Source organism: Salvelinus alpinus, chromosome 9 (genome assembly GCF_045679555.1).
Source record: "Salvelinus alpinus chromosome 9, SLU_Salpinus.1, whole genome shotgun sequence".
NCBI classification, from domain to species: domain Eukaryota; kingdom Metazoa; phylum Chordata; class Actinopteri; order Salmoniformes; family Salmonidae; genus Salvelinus; species Salvelinus alpinus.
This window is the reverse complement of record NC_092094.1, coordinates 33,924,902-33,945,337: the sequence shown is the minus strand read 5'-3', so window position 1 is coordinate 33,945,337 and position 20,436 is coordinate 33,924,902. Positions and strand designations below refer to the sequence as shown.

The window sequence follows — 20,436 nt, the reverse complement described above, 5'->3', positions numbered from 1 at the left end:
AAGAAATGTGGCCTAATAGAAGTGGGATGTTTTAATTAGGCCTACTTACAATGACAGCTAGCCCAAAATGCAGCATCCTACATAAAACAATAATTTAAAGAAAAAAAGGCGATGTCTGTATCAGGAATCTCGGTATCACGTCTACTCCCGCTCCTCCCCTCCGGCGTTCGACGTCGCCGGTATACTAACCACCGGTCCTGGGATCCATCATTACGCACAACTGGTATCAATCATTACACACACCTGTACGTTATGAGGCACACCTGGACTCCCATTACCTCCCCTATATCTGGCACTCTCTTAGGTTCCTTCCCCAGTCAGTATTGATCCTGTGTTTACGCATAGATGCTACTGTTATGTTGGTCGTTTTATTAAACGTTTCACCTGCACCTGCTTCTCGACTCACAGCGTCTTCGTTACAGAATACTGACTCAAACAATGGAACAAAATATCTCCCAGACAGTCGACGAGCAGGGATACCTTCTACGTCAACACCAGGACCAGCTGGCACAATTGAGGACAGCTATGGGAGAGGTTCTTCTAGTGTGCAATTTCTCGAACATACCCGGGAGGCGTTACCATCAACTAGCGGAGGATACTCAACCAGTCGACCCAGCACAACAGCACATTCAGCCACCTACTCAGGTCAGCGATGCCTATTTGTCACTCCCAGATGAATATGACGACACCCCATCTAAATGCCATGGCTTTCTACTTCAGTGCTCCCTCTACTTTACGCACCAGAGGGGAGCCCCCACCACCGAGAGCTCCAAGGTTGCCACTGTTATTTCTCTGCTGACTGGGCAGGCTTTGGAATGGGCCACAGACATCTGGGAGAGAGGAGAGGAGCTATATTCATATGCGGGGCTCATGGCTCTGTCCAAATGCAGCTTTGATCATCCCCTGGAGGGCGGTGAGCGCTTACTCCAATTACGCAAGAGGGACCAGACAGCTGCCGAGTACACACTCACCTTCTGGACAGTAGCATTATCCAGCGGATGGAACGAGCCGGCGCTTCGTACGCTATTCCAAAGAGGTCTGCGCAAGGAGGTCCAGATGGAACTGGCCTGTCGAGACGACAACCTCACTTTGAATGCACTCATTGTGATGGCCATCCGTCTGGATAACCTACTACTGGAGCGTTGGTACTCTCATCGCTTCTCCCCCTCCCTCAGGGAAAACTCTGGATCAGAGCCTGAACCCATGGAGGTAGGGGTCTCACACCTCCCCACGCCGGGATCCACAAGAGCAGAGGGACGGTCACGTGATCTTCCACCTCATAGGGCAGGAGTGAGTATTCCATCTTCATCACTTTCTGCTAAACTCGTTTTGGTGTCCATCACACTAGACCCTTGCCTCCTCTCTTAACATCATCTCCTACCCGCTCTCCTCTCCTTTTCAAGCCCTTGATAATTGGCCATTAGGATCCGGAACCATCACACACATCACCCAACCACTCACCCTCACCGTGGAGTCCATTCATCAGGAGAACATCCCCTTCTTCATCACCAGTGCACCGGGTCACAAGATCATCCTCGGCCTCCCTTGGCTTCAACGCCATAACCCCACCATCTCATGGTCGAGGATGGGAATCACAGACTGGTCCCACGAATGCCGGAGGTCCTGCTTCCCCATTCCCTGTGGTTCCAAGTCGGTTGAGAGTCCTGTGGTTGCCCTTCAGCCCAACATCCCGGAGGTATACCAGGACCTGCAGGAGGTATTTTCCAAGACCCGCGCCACCGGTCTTCACCCTCATCGCCCCTGGGACTGTGCCATCGAACTGCTGGCGGTGTCTACGCCTCCGCACAGACGCATCTACCCTCTGTCGGTGGCTGAGACCCAGGCCATGGAGGATTACATCCAAGAGGCGCTTCAACAAGGTTTCATCCGCACGTCCACTTCTTCGTGGCCAAAAAGGATGGAGGGTTACATCCATATATTGATTACCGAGGACTCAACGAAATCACCAAGTAGTAACGATACCCTCTCCCTTTGGTGCCGGCAGCCATCGAACAGCTCCGTGGGGCCTGGTTCTTTACCAAACTGGACCTGCGGAGTGCAATTTCATCCGCATCCGGGAGGGGGATGAGTGGAAGACTGCGTTTAGCACTATGTCTGGTCACTACGAGTACTTGGTGATGCAATTTGGTTTAGCCAACGCTCCGTCAGTGTTCCAGGCATTCGTTAACGAGGTGTTCAGGGACATGCTCGGATGCCAGGTCATCGTGTAAATCGATTACATCTTGGTCTACTCGGCTACCCTGGAGGATCACATCACTCACGTTCAAGCAGTCCTGAAACATCTCCTGGCTAACCACCTGTTCGTCAAGGCTGAGAAGTACCAACTTCATTAGAGCGCTGTCTCATTCTTAGGCTACCAAATCAGCCAGCAAGTAGTGTGGATGGACAACAGGAAGGTAGATGTGGTCAGGTCATGGCCAGTCTCAACCACCATAAAGGGGTTACAACGGTTTTTGGGGTTTGCCAACTTCTACCGCCATTTCATCAGGAACGTCAGCTCTGTCGCCGCCCCTCTCACCTTAAGGGTGGGCCCTGTAGGTTGGTGTGGAGCCCAGCAGCCAACAAGGCCTTCCGTCTCCTCAAGGGACATTTCACCTCCGCCCCATTGCTCTAACACCCAGATCCCATGATATCCTTTGTGGTGGAGGTGGATGCGTCAGAGGTGGGCGTGGGGGCAGTTTTGCCTCAACTACAGGGTAAGCCACGAAATTGTATCCTTGTGCATATTACTCTAAGAATACTGTCACATCTACTTCCGCTCCTCCCCGCTGGCGTTCAATGTCACCGGTATACTAACCACAAGATCCGTCATTACCCACACCTTGCATCAATCATTACACGCACCTGTACATCATGAGGCACACCTGGACTCCAATACCTCCCCTATATCTGGCACTCCACTCCCTTAGGTTCCATCCCCAGTCAGTATTGATCCCGTGTTTTTGCATACGCACTACTGTTATGTTGTCTCGTTCCATGTTAGTAGTTTTATTAAACGTTTCATCTGCACCTCGACTCACAGCGTCTTCGTTACACTCGGGCTAGCCTGCTCCTGTAATGACAGAACAAACAGAAAATTCTGTCAGCGTGAGACCTAAATAGCCTTGGATAAGCACTCACAATAAATGACAGTATTTACTAAATAAAGTCAACTAGGCTACTAAGTTACTTACTCAATGGGAAAAGTTGCATTTCTCCTCGGACACAATCTTGTGGATGTCGGTTGAGATGGATGTGATGGATGTGATTTTGATGCGCAGGCAGTCCTCGATTATGTGAAAGCCGGCTGACAAGGTAAAAATCTGTCGTTCTGCCCCTGAACAACGCAGTTAACCCACCGTTCCCAGGCCGTCATTGAAAAGAAGAATTTGTTCTTAACTGACTTGCCTAGTTAAATAAAGGTAAAATAAAAAATAAATAAAACACTCTGATGGATGAGACAATGCAAGCCATTCATTTGTGTGGGGGGGGGGGGGGGGGGCAATTTCCTTCAACCTGCTGACCAGGCCCCTGTGTCTGCCCCCCGTTGACTTTTTTGAATGACAAAAATTCTTCCAGCTTTGTGAATATGATGGTGGTGTTCTTTGAGGGGAATCAGTGCCAGCAGCTATTCTTGAAATTCATTTCCATCAAAATAACAGACATGTACACACACAACTGTGCCTACGTCGGTGTTGTCTGTACTAATCAATAGCCAGTGAAAAATGCTCAGCCTGATTGAGCCCCTCTAGAACAATCCTATGCACATCATCCGCCAGTGCACGGATGTAGCGGCCGGCTGTTGACGCAGACAGGGGCACCTGTTTGACAGTTCCTCTAAAACTGTCACAATGTACCAAAATACCTGTGCGTCTGTGAAGGGCATGTTGTGTTTGGTTAAACCTCAGGAAGCTTTTAGGGAGGCACTTGAGACCTATTGTTGGGTCAGGCCACAAAGGAGCATTCTTGTGCCGTGTGTGTAGCTAGCAGTTAACGCTTCAATTTCTCTGTCTGGGGCAGGAAGGCCACTTTGAAAGTGCCATGCATTGATTCATAATGACGTCTGAGATAACAAATAATTCAAACAGCGACATTTTCATTGCAAATAAGACACTGGCTTGACATTGGCGAAAGATTGTAAGATGAACGCATATCTCTGTCCATTCTTCCCTGAAACTTAGATTTTCATTATCCATCTTTCTTTTGATAGGAGTGGTTGATGTTCATAGTAGATATGTAGTGGATGAAGTGGTTCTACTTTGAGAGTGACATTTTCCTCTTGCTAGCAAGCTAATTGTTTTGAACTAATGTTGCCATTAAAAAAAATATAGCCTACAGTAGGCTACGTAGACCTGTTTCTCCCCACTAATCACAGCACAGAGAAATAGACAAAAATAATAACTTAATAGAAACATTGGGGATTTTATTAGTGTAATCAGATCGAAATTATTATGTTACTGTCATTTAAATGTACTCATCAGATGTGTTAAAACATTTTGTTCAATTTGTTGTGTAGGCCTATTAATTGTGCTAATATTTTATATGCAAATTATGTTCTGGCCTGCCGACTACTAGCTCCGAAAAATGTGGCCCCCATGTGAAACCTAGTTGTGTATGTACATTCCCACACAAAGATTACTGGATTAACCAAGGATGTATGCATTTTCCCAATGCTGAGAGAAACTTAACATGAAAAGCTATTAGTACTGTATTTTCCGAATGTATGAAAACAGAAAGATTGTTTACCGTGAGAACAGACCATAAATTGCATTACAAAAGAGGCATTACCCCGAGATATTCAGATGTGGTGTGAAGGCAAGGTCAGGGTCCTTAAATGCTATAGGCACTCTGAGTAAACCGATCAGCTAAACGGCTAGTGGGGTGACGGAGGTCCATCATTCTATCACATTATTTAACATGTCCTCCAAGACGACTGAATAAAAAAATGCTGCTGCTTTCCTTTCACCAGAACTTGAACTATACCTGGCCCGTTTGTCATTCCTAATATTACAATATTCATCTCTGACAGGTTTACACCCGCTCAGGTTAAACGGGGAGCAATTGCTGAGCCATTCATCATGCTCGGCAGCAGGCTCGGCTAAATGGGCTGCGGCTATAAATATTAGTAATCAGCAATAAGAGAAAAAGCACAAATCTACAATGCATTACTAATAATTAATTCATCACAGTCTGCTCTTTATTAATCTGGACTGGGCTGGCCCTGACTGACTAAAGAGAGCCAACGCTGTAAAAATGTCTACCTTTGGAGGCAAAAAGTTACCAATTTAGTTTTATATTGTTACATGTTTACTGTTTGATGCTGTGTTACTGTGCATTATGGCAAAACAGCTAAACAGTCGGGGTGGACCCAAATGGACAGGTTGTTTTAACTACAAGTTGGCTTGATGAGCCTGAAACCTCTAGTGGTTTCCCTGGGGCCTCATCTCACAGGAACATTGTGTGTATATGGACCCCTTCAGCTCCTCTACTGGGTGAAAGGAGTATTGCTGTGATGACCTATCCAGGTTCCACACAGGGGTGTCTTTGTGTGCCCACCTCCTTCTGAGCTCCACTAACACACTACTGACTCTGTTCCCAGTCAAGGGAAACACGCACAGCGGGCTACAGCCAAACGGCATGCACTACAGGAGCAGGTACACACTTCCAAATCCATGTTTCAAAGTTCAGAACGCATCCCGACGCAAAATGACATGCTACTTACATTTTCAAGAGCATATTTTCATCAGAAAAGCAGCCCAATATTACAGGAAAAAGACAGCCAAACTGCCAAAATGTGGGTTAAACTGTGTTCAGCAATTTATGATGGAGGGGATAAAAGCCCGCCTCAGAGTCCAATGAAAACATCTCTTGCATTTTACAGACACCCTGCCATGCTCCAATAAAATGGCTCATTTCCACTCAGCGATGGAACTGCTCACCTTTATGCTAGTTGGGGCTTTGTGTTATTTACTACCTCTAAAAGCCTTGTGCCTCTGAGTGCTAGTCTCAGCAGGGTTAGAGCTGGGACTGAGAGAGAGAGGGCTGGGGATGGGGCTAGGGCTGGTGAACAGAGGCAGATCATTTCACTTTCTCAGCAGCAAGCTCCTCCATAAGGGAACAGAAACACTCATGACAAACTTCACTGAAAGCGAAGTACTATAGAATAAAGTACTAAATATTTAATATGTTGGATACTTCAGCCCCCTCTACCAGTCCACTTTAAATAAAACATAAGTCGGACATATACTGAGAAGCTGAGTTAAGTTAAAATGTTAGCGGGCGCTGCTAAAAATGGACTGTATAACAAAGTGGATCCATCACAAGGTGAGTGAGTGTCCTGATAATAAAAGTGACTACAATACAGGACCGTTTGCTCGTAAGAGTTAACGATGCGCATAAGACATATGTCATTTCAGGTGCTGCACCACCCAGGCCGCCACAGTCCAACCTGCCCCGTGACAAACAGCTCATCCCACAACTTTCTCTCTACTCTGCCGTGTCCCTATCCTGCCCCCCAACCCCTTCCTTCCTCCCTTGTTGTGACAGGCTACTAAACTGATTGATCCCATGCCTGGGATCTGACACGGAGGCGCGTTGCCTCCTATTTGTTGATTACTATAGATTTTCTTTGATACTTCATTTAAAAATCAATAGCCCGGAGAAAGAAAAATAGGCATGGTTTACACATACTTTAACATACTATTGTCCACTGGAGGCGGCTTCAGTTTTGGCAGAACCCTGGCAGCAATTAGGGGGAGAGCTCTTAACAGGTGAAAGCCAGGGCCTCAGATCGATACCCATTTTTCTTCCCCAATCTCAGAAAGTGGCCATAAATTAAGCTCATCAGTGTTATTCTGTGGACAGCTGTGATGCACATAACGTCTGCTTCCATCGCCTTGTCACTCAAAGCACCTCGCCGAAGGCAGCGCTGTCCTCTATGCCTGAGAGGGTGTCACAGACAGACAGACAGACAGACAGACAGACAGACAGACAGACAGACAGACAGACAGAGAGGGGGAGAGAGCGAGGGGGAGAGAGCGAGGGAGAGAGAAGAGGGACAGATGGATGCATCACCTGGAGTTCATGCGTCCGCGGAGCTTCTTTGCCTTCTTACGTGCCTTCTGCCTCTCCTCTCCGTCCTTCACACTCTCAGAGGAGACAGTGCTGTCCGTCACAATGTCAACTATGTACTTCTTTAAGGAAAGATGCTCCTGAAACACATGCAAACATTTCATTACAACTAATCTCATTATTAAAAATGTGCCCAACAGTGTAAGCAAATGTGATGCTGACATGAAATTGTAATGGACACAAGGAGTGAGGAAAGAAGGTTAAATAAAAAGGCAGGCAATTATCTAGGGTCCCATTTTTCCTTGGTAGAGACAACCTCTGGCACTGAGAAGCCTGTGAGTCCACCTGCTGCCTGGCACCCATGGTAATGCTGAATTAGGTAGAGGTTTTGCTTCCAGTCTAGAATGCGCCACACCAGGTCTGTCAGATCAGATGCTGCTGATAACTCCACCAGGAGACAGAGGGACGTAACCCAATTTAAAAATCATGATGTATGTGCAAAAAAATCAATTACCCAATTATGCTGTCATCCAGAATCCTAGAGGATGGAATGGTCTAACTAGATAACAGTATCCATTCAGCAGCCTAGCCTGCATGAGGCATTCCATTTATTTTTGTTAGGTGTTGGCAGTGTACCTGCTGCTTGAAAAGGGGTTTCAGAAGAAACCCTTGAAAGAACGGTGTCATCATAAGCACACTAGAGCTAGAGAAGACCTACAGTTAACCATGTGCTAAAGTGCTCAATAATCCATGAGCAATAGCGATCACAAACAGGATCAGGAATCAATTCATACGGTTTCATTGTTTTGACTTATTGATTTGTTATCAACCTGATCAATCAGAAGGACCCTTACAAAAAAAGATTGCAGTCAGAGTGCAGTATAACTGTAGTACAACTTCAGTATGCTGAAAATACTGTGTCTAAAATATATATATTTTTACTGCAGTAATTTTGCAATATAACTACAGTTACAGTGCCATATAACTAGTACACTGCAGTGCTTCATTCTATTGCTAAAGGACTCCTGATACATCCAGGAGTGATAAGTATAATTTTGTATCTTAATCTGTTGTATAGTTCTTGTTTTCTGCTAGCTAGGGCCAACTACTTTAAGTCTGTCTTCCCAGTAGCCTACTTGATGTGTGAACTGCTGACTGCTCATAAATTGCAGATGATTGACACATTAACCAGGATTAATAAAGGGGCATGGCAATTTGTGATTGTTGTTTTCGTAATCAGAGGCTGTATTGAAGGGGGAGTGGTTTCTCATCCCCTAGCCAATCATCAGTTAGTACCAGGTGGTGTGCTCTTCACCTCTGTAAGGCAATTGGTATTTTGTGTCAGTGTTCCAGTCTCCGTTTTCTCAGCGGCAGCTATAAGTGGCGGTCTCGTTGCAAAAACTAAGACCGTCACCGAAACAAAGACTTCTGCAGTGTTGTTCTGAGGAGTTGTTCGAGGAAGGAAAGAGAGAAAGTGTTCTCATTTGATTTATGTAAATGCCTTAATGTATTTCAAATCAAAGTTTATTTTTCACGTGTGCCAAATACAACAGGTGTAGACCTTACAGTGAAATGCTTACTTACAGGCTCTAACCAATAGTGCGAAAAAATGTGTGTGTGTGTGTGTGTGTGTGTGTGTAGGTAAGTAAAGAAATAAAACAGTAAAAATACATTTGAAAATAAGAGTAGCAAGGCTATATACAGACACCGGTTAGTCAGGCTTATTGAGGTAGTATGTACATGTAGGTATGGTTAAAGTGACTATGCATATAAGATAAACAGAGAGTAGCAGCAGCGTAAAAGAGGGGTTGGGGGGGGCACACAATGCAAATAGTCCAGGTAACCATTTGGTTACCTGTTCAGGAGTCTTGGGGGTAAAAACTGTTGAGAAGCCTTTTTGTCCTAGACTTGGCACTCCGGTACCGCTTGCCATGCGGTAGTAGAGAGAACAGTCTATGACTGGGGTCTTTGACAATTTTTAGGGCCTTCCTCTGACACCGCCTGGTGTAGAAGTTCTGGATGGCAGGCAGCTTTGCCCCAGTGATGTATTGGGCCGTACGCACTACCCTCTGAAGTGCCCTGCGGTCAGAGGCCGAGCAATTGCCGTACCAGGCAGTGATGCAACCGGTCAGGATGCTCTCGATGTTGCAGCTGTAGAACCTTTTGAGGATCTCAGGACCCATGCCAAATCTTTTTAGTTTCCTCAGGGGGAATAGGCTTTGTCGTGCCCTCTTCACGACTGTCTTGGTGTGTTTGGACCATTCTAGTTTGTTGTTGATGTGGACATCAAGGAACTTGAAGCTCTCAACCTGCTCCACTACAGCCCCGTCGATGAGAATGGGGACGTGCTCGGTGATCCTTTTCCTGTAGTCCACAATCATCTCCTTAGTCTTGGTTACGTTGAGGGATAGGTTGTTATTCTGGCACCACCCGGCCAGGTCTCTGACCTTCTCCCTATAGGCTGTCTTGTCGTTGTCGGTGATCAGGCCAACCGTTGTTGTGTCGTCTGCAAACTTAATGATGGTGTTGGACTCGTGCCTGGCCATGCAGTCGTGGGTGAACAGGGAATACAGGAGGGGACTGAGCACGCACCCCTGGGGAGCTCCAGTGTCGAGGATCAGTGTGGCAGATGTGTTGCTACCTACCCTCACCACATGGGGGCGACCCGTCAGGAAGTCCAGGATCCAGTTGCAAAGGGAGGTGTTTAGTCCTAGGTTCCTTAGCTTAGTGATGAGCTTTGAGGGCACTATGGTGTTGAACGCTGAGCTGTAGTCAATGAATAGCATTCTCACATAGGTGTTCCTTTTATCCAGGTGGGAAAGGGCAGTGTGGAGTGCAATAGAGATTGCATCACCTGTGGATCTGTTTGGGCGGTATGCAAATTGGAGTGGGTCTAGGGTTTCTGGGATAATGGTGTTGATGTGAGCCATTACCAGCCTTTTAAAGCACTTCATTGCTACGGGTGTGAGTGCTACGGGTCTGTAGTCATTTAGGCAGGTTGCCTTTGTGTTCTTGGGCACAGGGACTATGGTGGTCTGCTTGAAGCATGTTGGTATTAGAGACTCAAATCAGGGACATGTTGAAAATGTCAGTGAAGACACTTGCCAGTTGGTCAGCACATGCCCGGAGCACACGTCCATGTAATCTGTCTGGCCCCGCAGCCTTGTGTATGTTGACCTGTTTAAACGTCTTAATCACGTCGGCTATGGAGAACGTGATCACACAGTCATCCGGAACAGCTGATGCTCTCATGCATGCCTCAGTGTTGCTTGCCTCGAAGCGAGCATAGAAGTGATTTAGCTCGTCTGGTAGGCTCGTGTCACTGGGCAGCTCGCGGCTGTACTTCCCTTTGTAGTCTGTAATAGTTTGCCAGCCCTGCCACATCCGACGAGCGTCGGAGCCGGTGTAGTACGATTCAATCTTAGCCCTGTATTGACGCTTTGCCTGTTTGATGGTTCGTCGCAGGGCATAGCGGGATTTCTTGTAAGCTTCCGGGTTAGAGTCCCGCACCTTGAAAGCAGCAGCTCTACCCTTTAGCTCAGTGCGAATGTTGCCTGTAATCCATGGCTTCTGGTTGGGGTATGTACTTAGTCACTGTGGGGACGACATCCTCAATGCATTTATTGATAAAGCCAGTGACTGATGTGGTGTATTCCTCAATGTCATCAGAAGAATCCCGGAACATGTTCCAGTCTGTGATAGCAAAACAGTCCTGTAGTTTAGCTTCTGCTTCATCTGACCATTTTTTTTATAGACATAGTCACTGGTGCTTCCTGCTTTAATTTTTGCTTGTAAGCAGGAATCAGGAGGATAGAGTTGTGGTCGGATTTACCAAATGGAGGGCGAGGAAGAGCTTTGTATGCATCTCTGTGTGTGGAGTACAGGTGATCTAGAATTTCTTCCCCTCTGGTTGTACATTTAACATGTTAATAGAGATTTGGTAGAACTAATTTAAGTTTCCCTGCATGAAAGTCTCCGGCCACTAGGAGCGCCGCCTCTGGGTGAGTGGTTTCCTGGACTCCAGGAGATAGATAGATAGATATATATATAAAAAATGTAAAAAACATCACATTTACATAAGTATTCAGACCCTTTACTCAGTACTTTGTTGTAGCACCTTTGGCAGCGATTACAGCATTACAGCACACCTGTATTCGGGGAATCTCTCCCATTCTCCTCTGCAGATCTTCTCAAGCTCCGTCAGGTTGGATGGGGAGGTGACCAAGAACCCAATAGTAACTCTGACAGACCTCCAGATTTCCTCTGGGGAGATGGGAGGACCTTCCAGATGGACAACGTTCTCTGAAGCACTCCACTAATTAGGCCTTTATGGTAGAGTGGCAAGACGGAAGCACCTAAAGGACTCCCAGAAACAAGATTCTCTGGTCTGATGAAACCAAGATTGAACTCTTTGGCCTGAATACAAAGCATCACGTCTGGAGGAAACCAGGCACCGCTCATCACCTGGCCAATACCATCCCTGAAGCAGCGTAGGGGCAAAAGGTTCACCTTCCAACAAGACAACGACCCTAAGCACACAGCCAAGACAACGCAGGAGTGGCATCGGGACATGTATCTGAATGTCCTTGAGTGGCCCAGCCAGAGCCCGGACTTGAACCCAATCGAACATCTCTGGAGAGACCTGGAAATACCTGTGCAGCGACACTCCCCATACAACCTGACAAAGCTTAAAATCTGTAGAGAAGAATGGGAGAAACTCCCCAAATACAGGTGTGCCAAGCTTGTAGCGTCATACCCAAGAAGGCTGGCTGTAATCGATGCCAAAGGTGCTTCAACAAAGTACTGATTAAAGGGTCTGAATACTTATGTAAATGTGATATTTCCGTTGTTTTAAAAATACATTTTATTTTTTTTATCTAAAAAAGGTTTTTGCTTTGTAATTATGGGGTATTGTGTGTAGATTGATGAGGGGGAATACATTAATAAAAAATGTAAAAAAAAACATTTTAGAATAAGGCTGTAACAAAGTGTGGAAAAAGTGAAGCGGTCAGAATACTTTCCGAATGCACTGTAAGTACCCGCTAGAGAAGGTTGCCGGGTGTCCATCTTTAGCATATGCATCAGATGCATGCTTGATGAATAAATTATTGATAAAAAGTGCATAAACTATTGTAAAGGATTAATTGTATTAATAAATATTCATGGGGCCTCCCGAGTGGCACAGCGTTCTAAGGCACTGCATCGCACAATTGGCCCAGCATCGTCTGGGTTAGGCGGTACGGGATTTCCTTGTCCCATCGCGCTCTAGCGACTCCTTGTGGTGGGCCGGGTGCCTGCAAGCTGACTTCGTTCGCCAGCTGGACGATGATTCCTCCGACACGTTGGTGCAGCTGATGATTCCTCCGACACATTGGTGCAGCTGGTGAGCAGTGAGTCATGAAGCAGTGCGGCTTGGCAGGGTCGTGTTTCAGAGGACGCATGGCTCTCGACCTTCGCCTCTCCCGAGTCCGTAGGGGAGTTGCAGCAATGGGACAAGACCGTAACTACCAACTGGATATCATGAAATTGGGGAGAGAAAAGGGGCTACTTAAAAAAAAAAAATTATGACTTGTTTATATAGAGTCAAGGATATGTTTGTATAATTCTAGAAAAAAACGTAGGCCTATTGCCCATTTTAGTTTCCCTTACAATGAAAACATTAACTTTATTTGTAGATTCATTAATAAGAGTTATAGTAATTAATAATGCCCAGTTACAGCTTCTTTTAACAAGGCAGAAATGAAAAAAAAATACAAATAATAATATTAATTATAACCAGGCAGGAGCGCAGGTGAATTTACTTGCTGTATTTCTAAAGAAAAGCACCAGTGCATGGACAATTGTAAAGGATTAATTGCATAAAGAAATATTTGTGGAAATATATTCATGACAAGATATAAAAACAGTCATTTGTTGATTGTGTCAGACACTGTGCCCTTATACACTTGCATTTACGCATGATTCAATCGCGTCTTCTCTTTATGCTTCGGGTCCACAGTCATCACACAGCTTCAGGGCTTTGTGTGAGCAAGCCCCACAAACAAATTGGCTGCACTGCACAGTTTTCATAGGCACCTGCCGACTTGACATTGTGTCTTATTTTTCCCTGAGCGGTAGCTGTGGTGCTTGGGGAAGAGGGAGAGCAGGACCTGCTGCCTTGGTGGCCTGCTTGGCAGCTGTAGCTTCTTTCTTGGCATTCATGTGGTTCTCACAAAGCTCACATGCCAGATCCAGCATGGTGGTGAGGATGAAACTAGTGATGCACCGATATGACATATTTGGCCGATACCGATATCCAATATTTTCCTTGCCAAAAAAAAACACGATACCGATACGGTAACCGATATTAAAAAAAATTGCGGCCTTTTAAGCATTCTAGTACAGTTAAATAGTTAACACACACGGACGCGGCGATCTAAGGCACTGCATCTCAGTGGAAGAGGCGTCACTACAGTCCCTGGTTCGAATCCAGGTTGTATCACATCCGGCCGTGATTGGGAGTCCCATAGGGCGGCGCACAATTGGCCCAGCGTCGTCCGGATTTGGCCGTCATTGTAAATAAGAATTTGTTCTTAACTGACTTGCCTAGTTAAATAAAGGTCACAGACACACAGACCAAAAAGTTATTTTGTTGGCATTTACGTATGTCCCCATTACCAGTAAAACATAATCAAAACCTATTTATTTCACTTGCTGTATTGTTTTGTTGTTCAGTCATTTCATTCTCAACCAGGATTTCTATGGAACGCAGTTTGGGTCTTTGCGAGTCAACAACACTATTTGACCTGTCAAATAACACTATTTGACGTGTCAAATAAGCTTCTTGACCAATCGGGACCTGAATATGACTGCACGTCACATAACAATTTAACGCGTAAAAAAAATTACTTAATTATTACACAATCACTCGTATTTCATATGTCACAACGATTCATCGATACGTATGCTATGATGCTGGTAAAGTTGTCTCGCGCACCTACAGTGCTGGTCATAAAAAAAGCTAGCTAGCTCATGGATGCAAACAATGTTCTTTTCCAAAAACATAGCAAAATAACAATCTGTTTCCGTAGCTAGCTGTCATCTAAAAACAGCAGTAATTTATAAGACAGTTCTTAATTGATTAATGGTGGTCGGACCCATTTGTTTGAAGCTAGCCACAATAAGGATTAGCCACAATTTTGGACTTTGCGGTTACCCTTCAAAATAAATGTATGGCATAATTCTACTATTTGTATTAATTTGCATCACTGTCAATGACATACTTTTATTTTGAAGGCAAGCCGCATATTCCACTATTGTGCCTAATCCTTATTGTGGCTAGCTTCACAACACAACCCGGTCAGGTCGAGCCTCACTAGCCAGATGAAGCTAGCTGGCTGCTTATAACGTTAGCTTTGGGCAACAGGGTAGCTGGCTAGCTATTTATTTTTAAAGTTCAATTTCAATAGCTGAAGAACAAGTGGCAACCTAGCCAATACTTACTCACAAGGATTCCTAAATCATTGCTAAGAATAAGGAAAATGACTGCAGTTTCTACTGGTCATTGTTTTCAGGATGGTTGTATTGGTGCTAGCTAGGTACCAAGCTAAAGCTAGCTACCCCAGAAGTTGTGGTCGAACAAATAATGCTTTATTACCAACGCGGTATTGTAAACACATCGTTCGTGGCCGGCGTTTGCTTGTTTGCAGACTTTTTTGTATAGCTTTGACAGTACTACTGTATCTTTTTTGACACGCAAAAACCCAAACGGCGTTCAATAGTATGTATGTTGTGAAGCTAATAGCAGTGACGCAATTACTGTGTAACTCCGGTAGAACAACATTTGAAAAATAGCACACTTGGTGGTGTGTACTGGTGCTCGACCAGTCGGCGAAAGCAAACATCATCCACGACAGAGAACGGTTGATTGTCAAGGGCAATGAATTCCATTATCTTGGCCTCACTAGGGTATGAGGCGTCCCACCTCCTCAACAGCCAGTGAAACTGCAGGGCGCCAAATTCAAAACAACAGAAATCTCATAATTTAAATTCCTCAAACATACAAGTATTTTACACCATTTTAAAGATACACTTGTTGTAAATCCAGCCAAAGTGTCCGCTTTTTCAAAAAGGTTTTACGACGAAAGCACACCAAACGATTATGTTAGGTTAGAGCCAAGTCACAGAGAAAGACAGCCATTTTTCCAGCCAAAGAGAGGAGTAACAAAAAGCAGAAATAGAGATAAAATGAATCACTAACCTTTGATGATCTTCATCAGATGACACTCATAGGACTTCATGTTACACAATACATGTAAAGTATAAAGTTCATATTTATATCAAAAAATCGGACTTTAGGCGGGACGCTACTGTCTCACTTGGCAAAAAGCCAGAGAAAATGCAGAATGCCAAATTGAAATTAATTACTATAAAAATTACTATAAAATCAAACTTTCATTAAATCACACATGTAAGATACCAAATTAAAGCTACACTGGTTGTGAATCCAGCCAACATTCAGAATTCAAATAGGCTTTTCAGCGAAAGTAAACTATGCTATTATCTGAGTATAGCACCATTGTAAACAAAGAGAGAGAAGCATATTTCAACCCTGCAGGCGTGACACAAAACGCAGAAATAAAAATATAATTCATGCCTTACCTTTGACGAGCTTCTGTTGTTGGCACTCCAATATGTCCCATAAACATCACAAATGGTCCTTTTGTTCAATTAATTCCGTCGATATATATCCAAAATGTCCACTTATTTGGCGCGTTTGATCCAGAAAAACACCGGTTCCAAATTGTGAAACGTGACTACAAAATATCTCAAAGGTTAACTGTAAACTTTGCCAAAAAATGTCAAACTACTTTTGTAATACAACTTCAGGTATTTTTTTACGTAAATAATCGATAAAATTGAAGACGGGATGATCTGTGTTCAATACAGGATTAAAACCAACTGTAGCATGCTTTCTGGTCACGCGCTTCTAACAAACAGGACACTTCTGGCCGTACTTCTTCATTACACAAAGGAATAACCTCAACCAATTTCTAAAGACTGTTGACATCCAGTGGAAGCGGTAGGAACTGCAAGAAGGTCCCTTAGAAATCTGGTTTCCCAATGAAAACTCATTGAAAAGAGAGTGACCTCAAAAGAAACAACATCTGAATGGTTTGTCCTCGGGGTTTCGCCTGCTAAATAAGTTCTGTTATACTCACAGACATGATTCAAACAGTTTCAGAGTGTTTTCTATCCAAATCTACTAATAATATGCATATCTTATCTTCTGGGGATGAGTAGCTGGCAGTTGAATTTGGGTATGCTTTTCATCCAAAATTCCAAATGCTGCCCCCTACCCAAGAGAAGTTAATGGATTTCGCCTTTGAATTGTCTCGCTGAAATTTTCATACTCTTTCAAATGACTGCTCGACTTGTTGACTGCTCGATCCACACAGCAGACATTGTGGGCTAGGTTAGGAATGCTGTGTTGTACGTAAAGCGCAACATTTTACATGGCATCATTACGTCATGTACCTACGTTATATAGGTATGCACGTCAGCTTTGACATCGGCTTTAAACTAGACATCGGGCCGATACTGATGTTGGTATTTTTAGCTAATATCGTCCGATTCCGGTATGTTCACCGATATATCGTGCATCCCTAGATGAAACACTTATTTACTTGTCACCGGTGAGTGTTGTTTTACAACTCTCCTTCACTGATGTGGAGTACAGCGCCGCTGGTATGTTGGTTTGCAAAGTCGGGGGCAGCTCTCGCCCGTGTTTGTTCACAGTTCCGAGCAGGCTAGTCTTCTTTGCAATCAACTTGTCTGCCAGGGAAATTGATGTGAAGTTGTCCATGGTCAGATTTGCCCATGTAAGGCTCCACGAATCTCAAAACCACAGTCTCAGACAGTCGCTCACCCGCTGGCCTTGTTTCATCTTTCCCCTGATATGGAAAGCCATTGTGCAAGTACTTGGTTTGGACATCGGCGGCTAACCAAAACTTAACTGAAGTCACATGCACCATTATCAGTTTCTATCGCCCATTTATCCATCGAAGATAGAATAGCATATTGTAATTTTATGTTTATTATGTTACTAGTTTTTGGTTAGTAGCCAGAGCAATGCTGCCACGTGAGTGGTCATGTGCTGAAAGCATGGACAGCACGGATATTCTTGGAAAAAGTGAAATTTGGAAAAAGAGCTGCACCTCCTGAATTTTGAGTTGACAAAAAGAAAGAGTCATCAACCGCAGAATGTGCTATTTCAGATACTATATAGAAATCAAAATGTTTTACCTGCATGTGACTGAAGGAGGATTTGATAAAGTGATGCTCCTTTCCCTGCATCTGTCAATTACAAGATGTTACCCATCTCTTCATGTACAATTTGACAACTGATAGGCCTAATATTGTCACTCATCAGATTGTCAATGTAATCTTGTCTATAGGCTAACTCTTATTATGTTTGAAATTCATTTTGGTATAGTTTCGATGGGCTGGCTGTGCAGGCTGACTTTACAAAGTAAAACATAAAAAGAGAATGTATCATGCAAGGCGCGTGGTCAAATGATTAAAATGAGCACCAATGCTGATAAATAGGCATAACACAAAATTCAACATTACACTATTGTTCTAAATTAAAATCAACCTCAGCTATGCCTAATTTAAATTCGATTGTGAAGTAACTTACACAATTTAAACCCATTCCACACGTCCATTCAGTGGGCTGGCATCGTATGAGTCGCTAGATAAAGTCAATAATATGTTTTGCATTATTCTAAAAGGCCTACTGCCTACATGTAGCATGTTTTTGTTTCCCATTACAAAACATTTGATTAGTAATAGAGAGTTGGACTAATTGCTTAGTCTTAGTCACGTGAGGTATTTATAATATATCATACATGATAAATATTATGCCCACTAGAGTTCCATTTAATTAGATTTGCTTTCATATTGCTAAGGGATAAAGTTAACTTCATATATTTGTTCTTTGTTGTCACTTATTAAGCATTCTAAGCATTTGTTATTTTTTGTGGTCCACAAAGTATTCCTGTAGATCATGAGTTATTATTTTTCCTATTGCCATTATCATTTATTTTTCACGTTAATTATATATCCTGAGACTTTAGAGTATTCTGAAAATATTGGTTTCCTGTTCCATCTCCCTCTCTTCCAACCCTAGCCAAATCAGGCCCTACCCAGATGGTCATGCGTCATCGCTCTCCCTCTCCCCCACTCATCTTCTATCCTATCATCTCTCCCTCCTGCTAAATCCTTCTCCCTTCTCATTCTGCCTCTTCGACCCTACTCTCCTCCCTTTCTGCAACCTATGACTAGCACTGTCCCCTTTACTCCCGGCCAGCCTGGCCCTCCCCTCCTGCTCCGTGGCTGAATGACTCCTTGCGAGCTTACAGAACAGGCCTGCGGGCAGCTGAGCGTAAATGGAGGAAAACTAAACTTCGGAGGACCTATCATCCTTTCACTCCCTCCTCTCTACCTTCTCTTCCTCTGTATCCGCTGGTCAACCCCATCCCCTCCTTTCTCCAGACCTTCTCCCATTCCTCACTTCCCTCATCAACTCGTCCCTGACCACTAGCTGCGTCCTCTGACTTCAAAATGGCCAGAGTCGCTCCCCTCCTAAAGAACCAAACACTTCACAATTCTCACGTCAAAAAGTTTCTCCAAAATAGCCCCTATTCTAATTGATATGTACAATGAAGCATTTGTAAATGGTTCTCTCCCACAGACTCTCACTCAGGCAACCATTTGTCTTATTCTTTAAAAAAACAAAGACCCTCTTGACTGTATCATACCGTCCAATTAGCCTGCTAAATGTTGACTATAAAATTCTAGCCAAACTTCTGGCAACGCGTCTGGAAACAGTCCTCCCATCAATTATCTCTCCGGATCAAACAGGATTTATTAAAAATAGACACTTATTCTTCAATCTTCGATGATTATTTAATATTATATATAATCCTTCTGTCGCCAATACCTCTGAAGCCATTATATCCCTGGATGCAGAGAAAGCGTTTGACCGGGTGGAATGGAAATACCTTTTTTACACTCTAAATAAATTTGGCTTTGGCTCAAAATTCATGACTTGGATAAGACTTCTGTACTCATCCCCTCAAGCCTCTGTTAGGACTAATAACACTCAATCAGATTGCTTCCCTTTGCAACGATCGACCCGCCAGGGTTGCCCTTTAAGTCCCTTACTGTTTGCCCTCGCCATAGAACCACTTGCAATAGCACTTCGCTCCAACCCCCTCATCAAAGGTATAGTCAGATATGGACACGAACACAAACTGTCTATATATGCAGAGGATTTATTATTATACACATCCAACCTTTCTGTCTCTGTTCCTGCTGCCCTTGCCACTTTCGCATCCATCGGTCACTTATCAGGGTATAAACGGAATCTTAGTAAAAGCGAATTGATGCCGCTTAATATGGCCGCAAAAAATTCCCCTTTACATAACTTGCCATTTAAAATGGCTCACAGTAGTTTTATTTATCTCAGGGGTACATGTCACAATCAGATTTGAAAACCTTTTTAAAGCCAACTTTGCCCCTCTTGCAACCCGTACTGAGGACGATTTGGAACGCTGGTCTTTGCTACACCTCTCCTTAGTCGCAAGAATTAATTCTATTAAAATGAATACTCTCCCTAAATTCTTATATCGCTATCAGTGCCTTCCGATTTTTCTTTCTAATACATTTTTCAAAAAGATGGACGGCCTAATACTACCCTTTACATGGGACAAAAAGCCCCCCAGGATACGAAAACAGCTTTTGCAGAGGCGCAAACTAGAGGGCGGTCTAGTTCTACCGGATTTCAGATTCCATTATTGGGCCGCTAACCTTAAGATCATTCAGTACTGGTTGCAGAGCAGAGAGATATTCCCACCCCCAATTTGGCTAAAGATGGAGGCCGCCTTATCTATACCAGCATCGTTGTTGTCCATCGCTCACTCCTCCGTTACAGACCCGTACTCCTCCTTCACTAAAAATAGACGTGTCAAAACAACATTGAAGATCTCTTATCAATTTAGGCGCCACTCTGGGTTTCAGACAACCTGAACCTTGACTCCGGTAGCCTCAAACTGGCAAGGTGCAGTTGTTCGAGATTATTTGTTCTGGTCGTCTAGTGATTATTCTTCGATTTTTCTTTACCCAATTTCATGGTAACAATTGGTAGTTACAGTCTTGTCCCATCGCTGCAACTCCTGTACGGACTCGGGAGAGGCGAAGGTCGAGAGCCATGCGTCCTCTGAAACACAACCCAGCCAAGCCGCACTGCTTCTTGACACAATGCCCGCTTAACCCGGAAGTCAGCCGCTCCACTGTGTCAGAGGAAACACCGTACACCTGGTG

At 44.2% G+C, this 20,436-nt stretch overlaps 1 protein-coding gene across 6 annotated transcripts in view; it reads right to left on the bottom strand.

Annotated features, from left to right (window-relative positions):
- Positions 1–20,436, bottom strand: part of scaper (S-phase cyclin A-associated protein in the ER) — a 141,050-nt gene that overhangs the window by 56,112 nt on the left and 64,502 nt on the right. For all 6 annotated transcript variants that reach the window (XM_071416898.1, XM_071416899.1, XM_071416904.1 and 3 more), the window contains one exon: positions 7,075–7,211. In XM_071416898.1, coding sequence (XP_071272999.1) covers positions 7,075–7,211 — 137 coding nt within the window. The remainder of the gene's footprint in view (positions 1–7,074; positions 7,212–20,436) is intronic.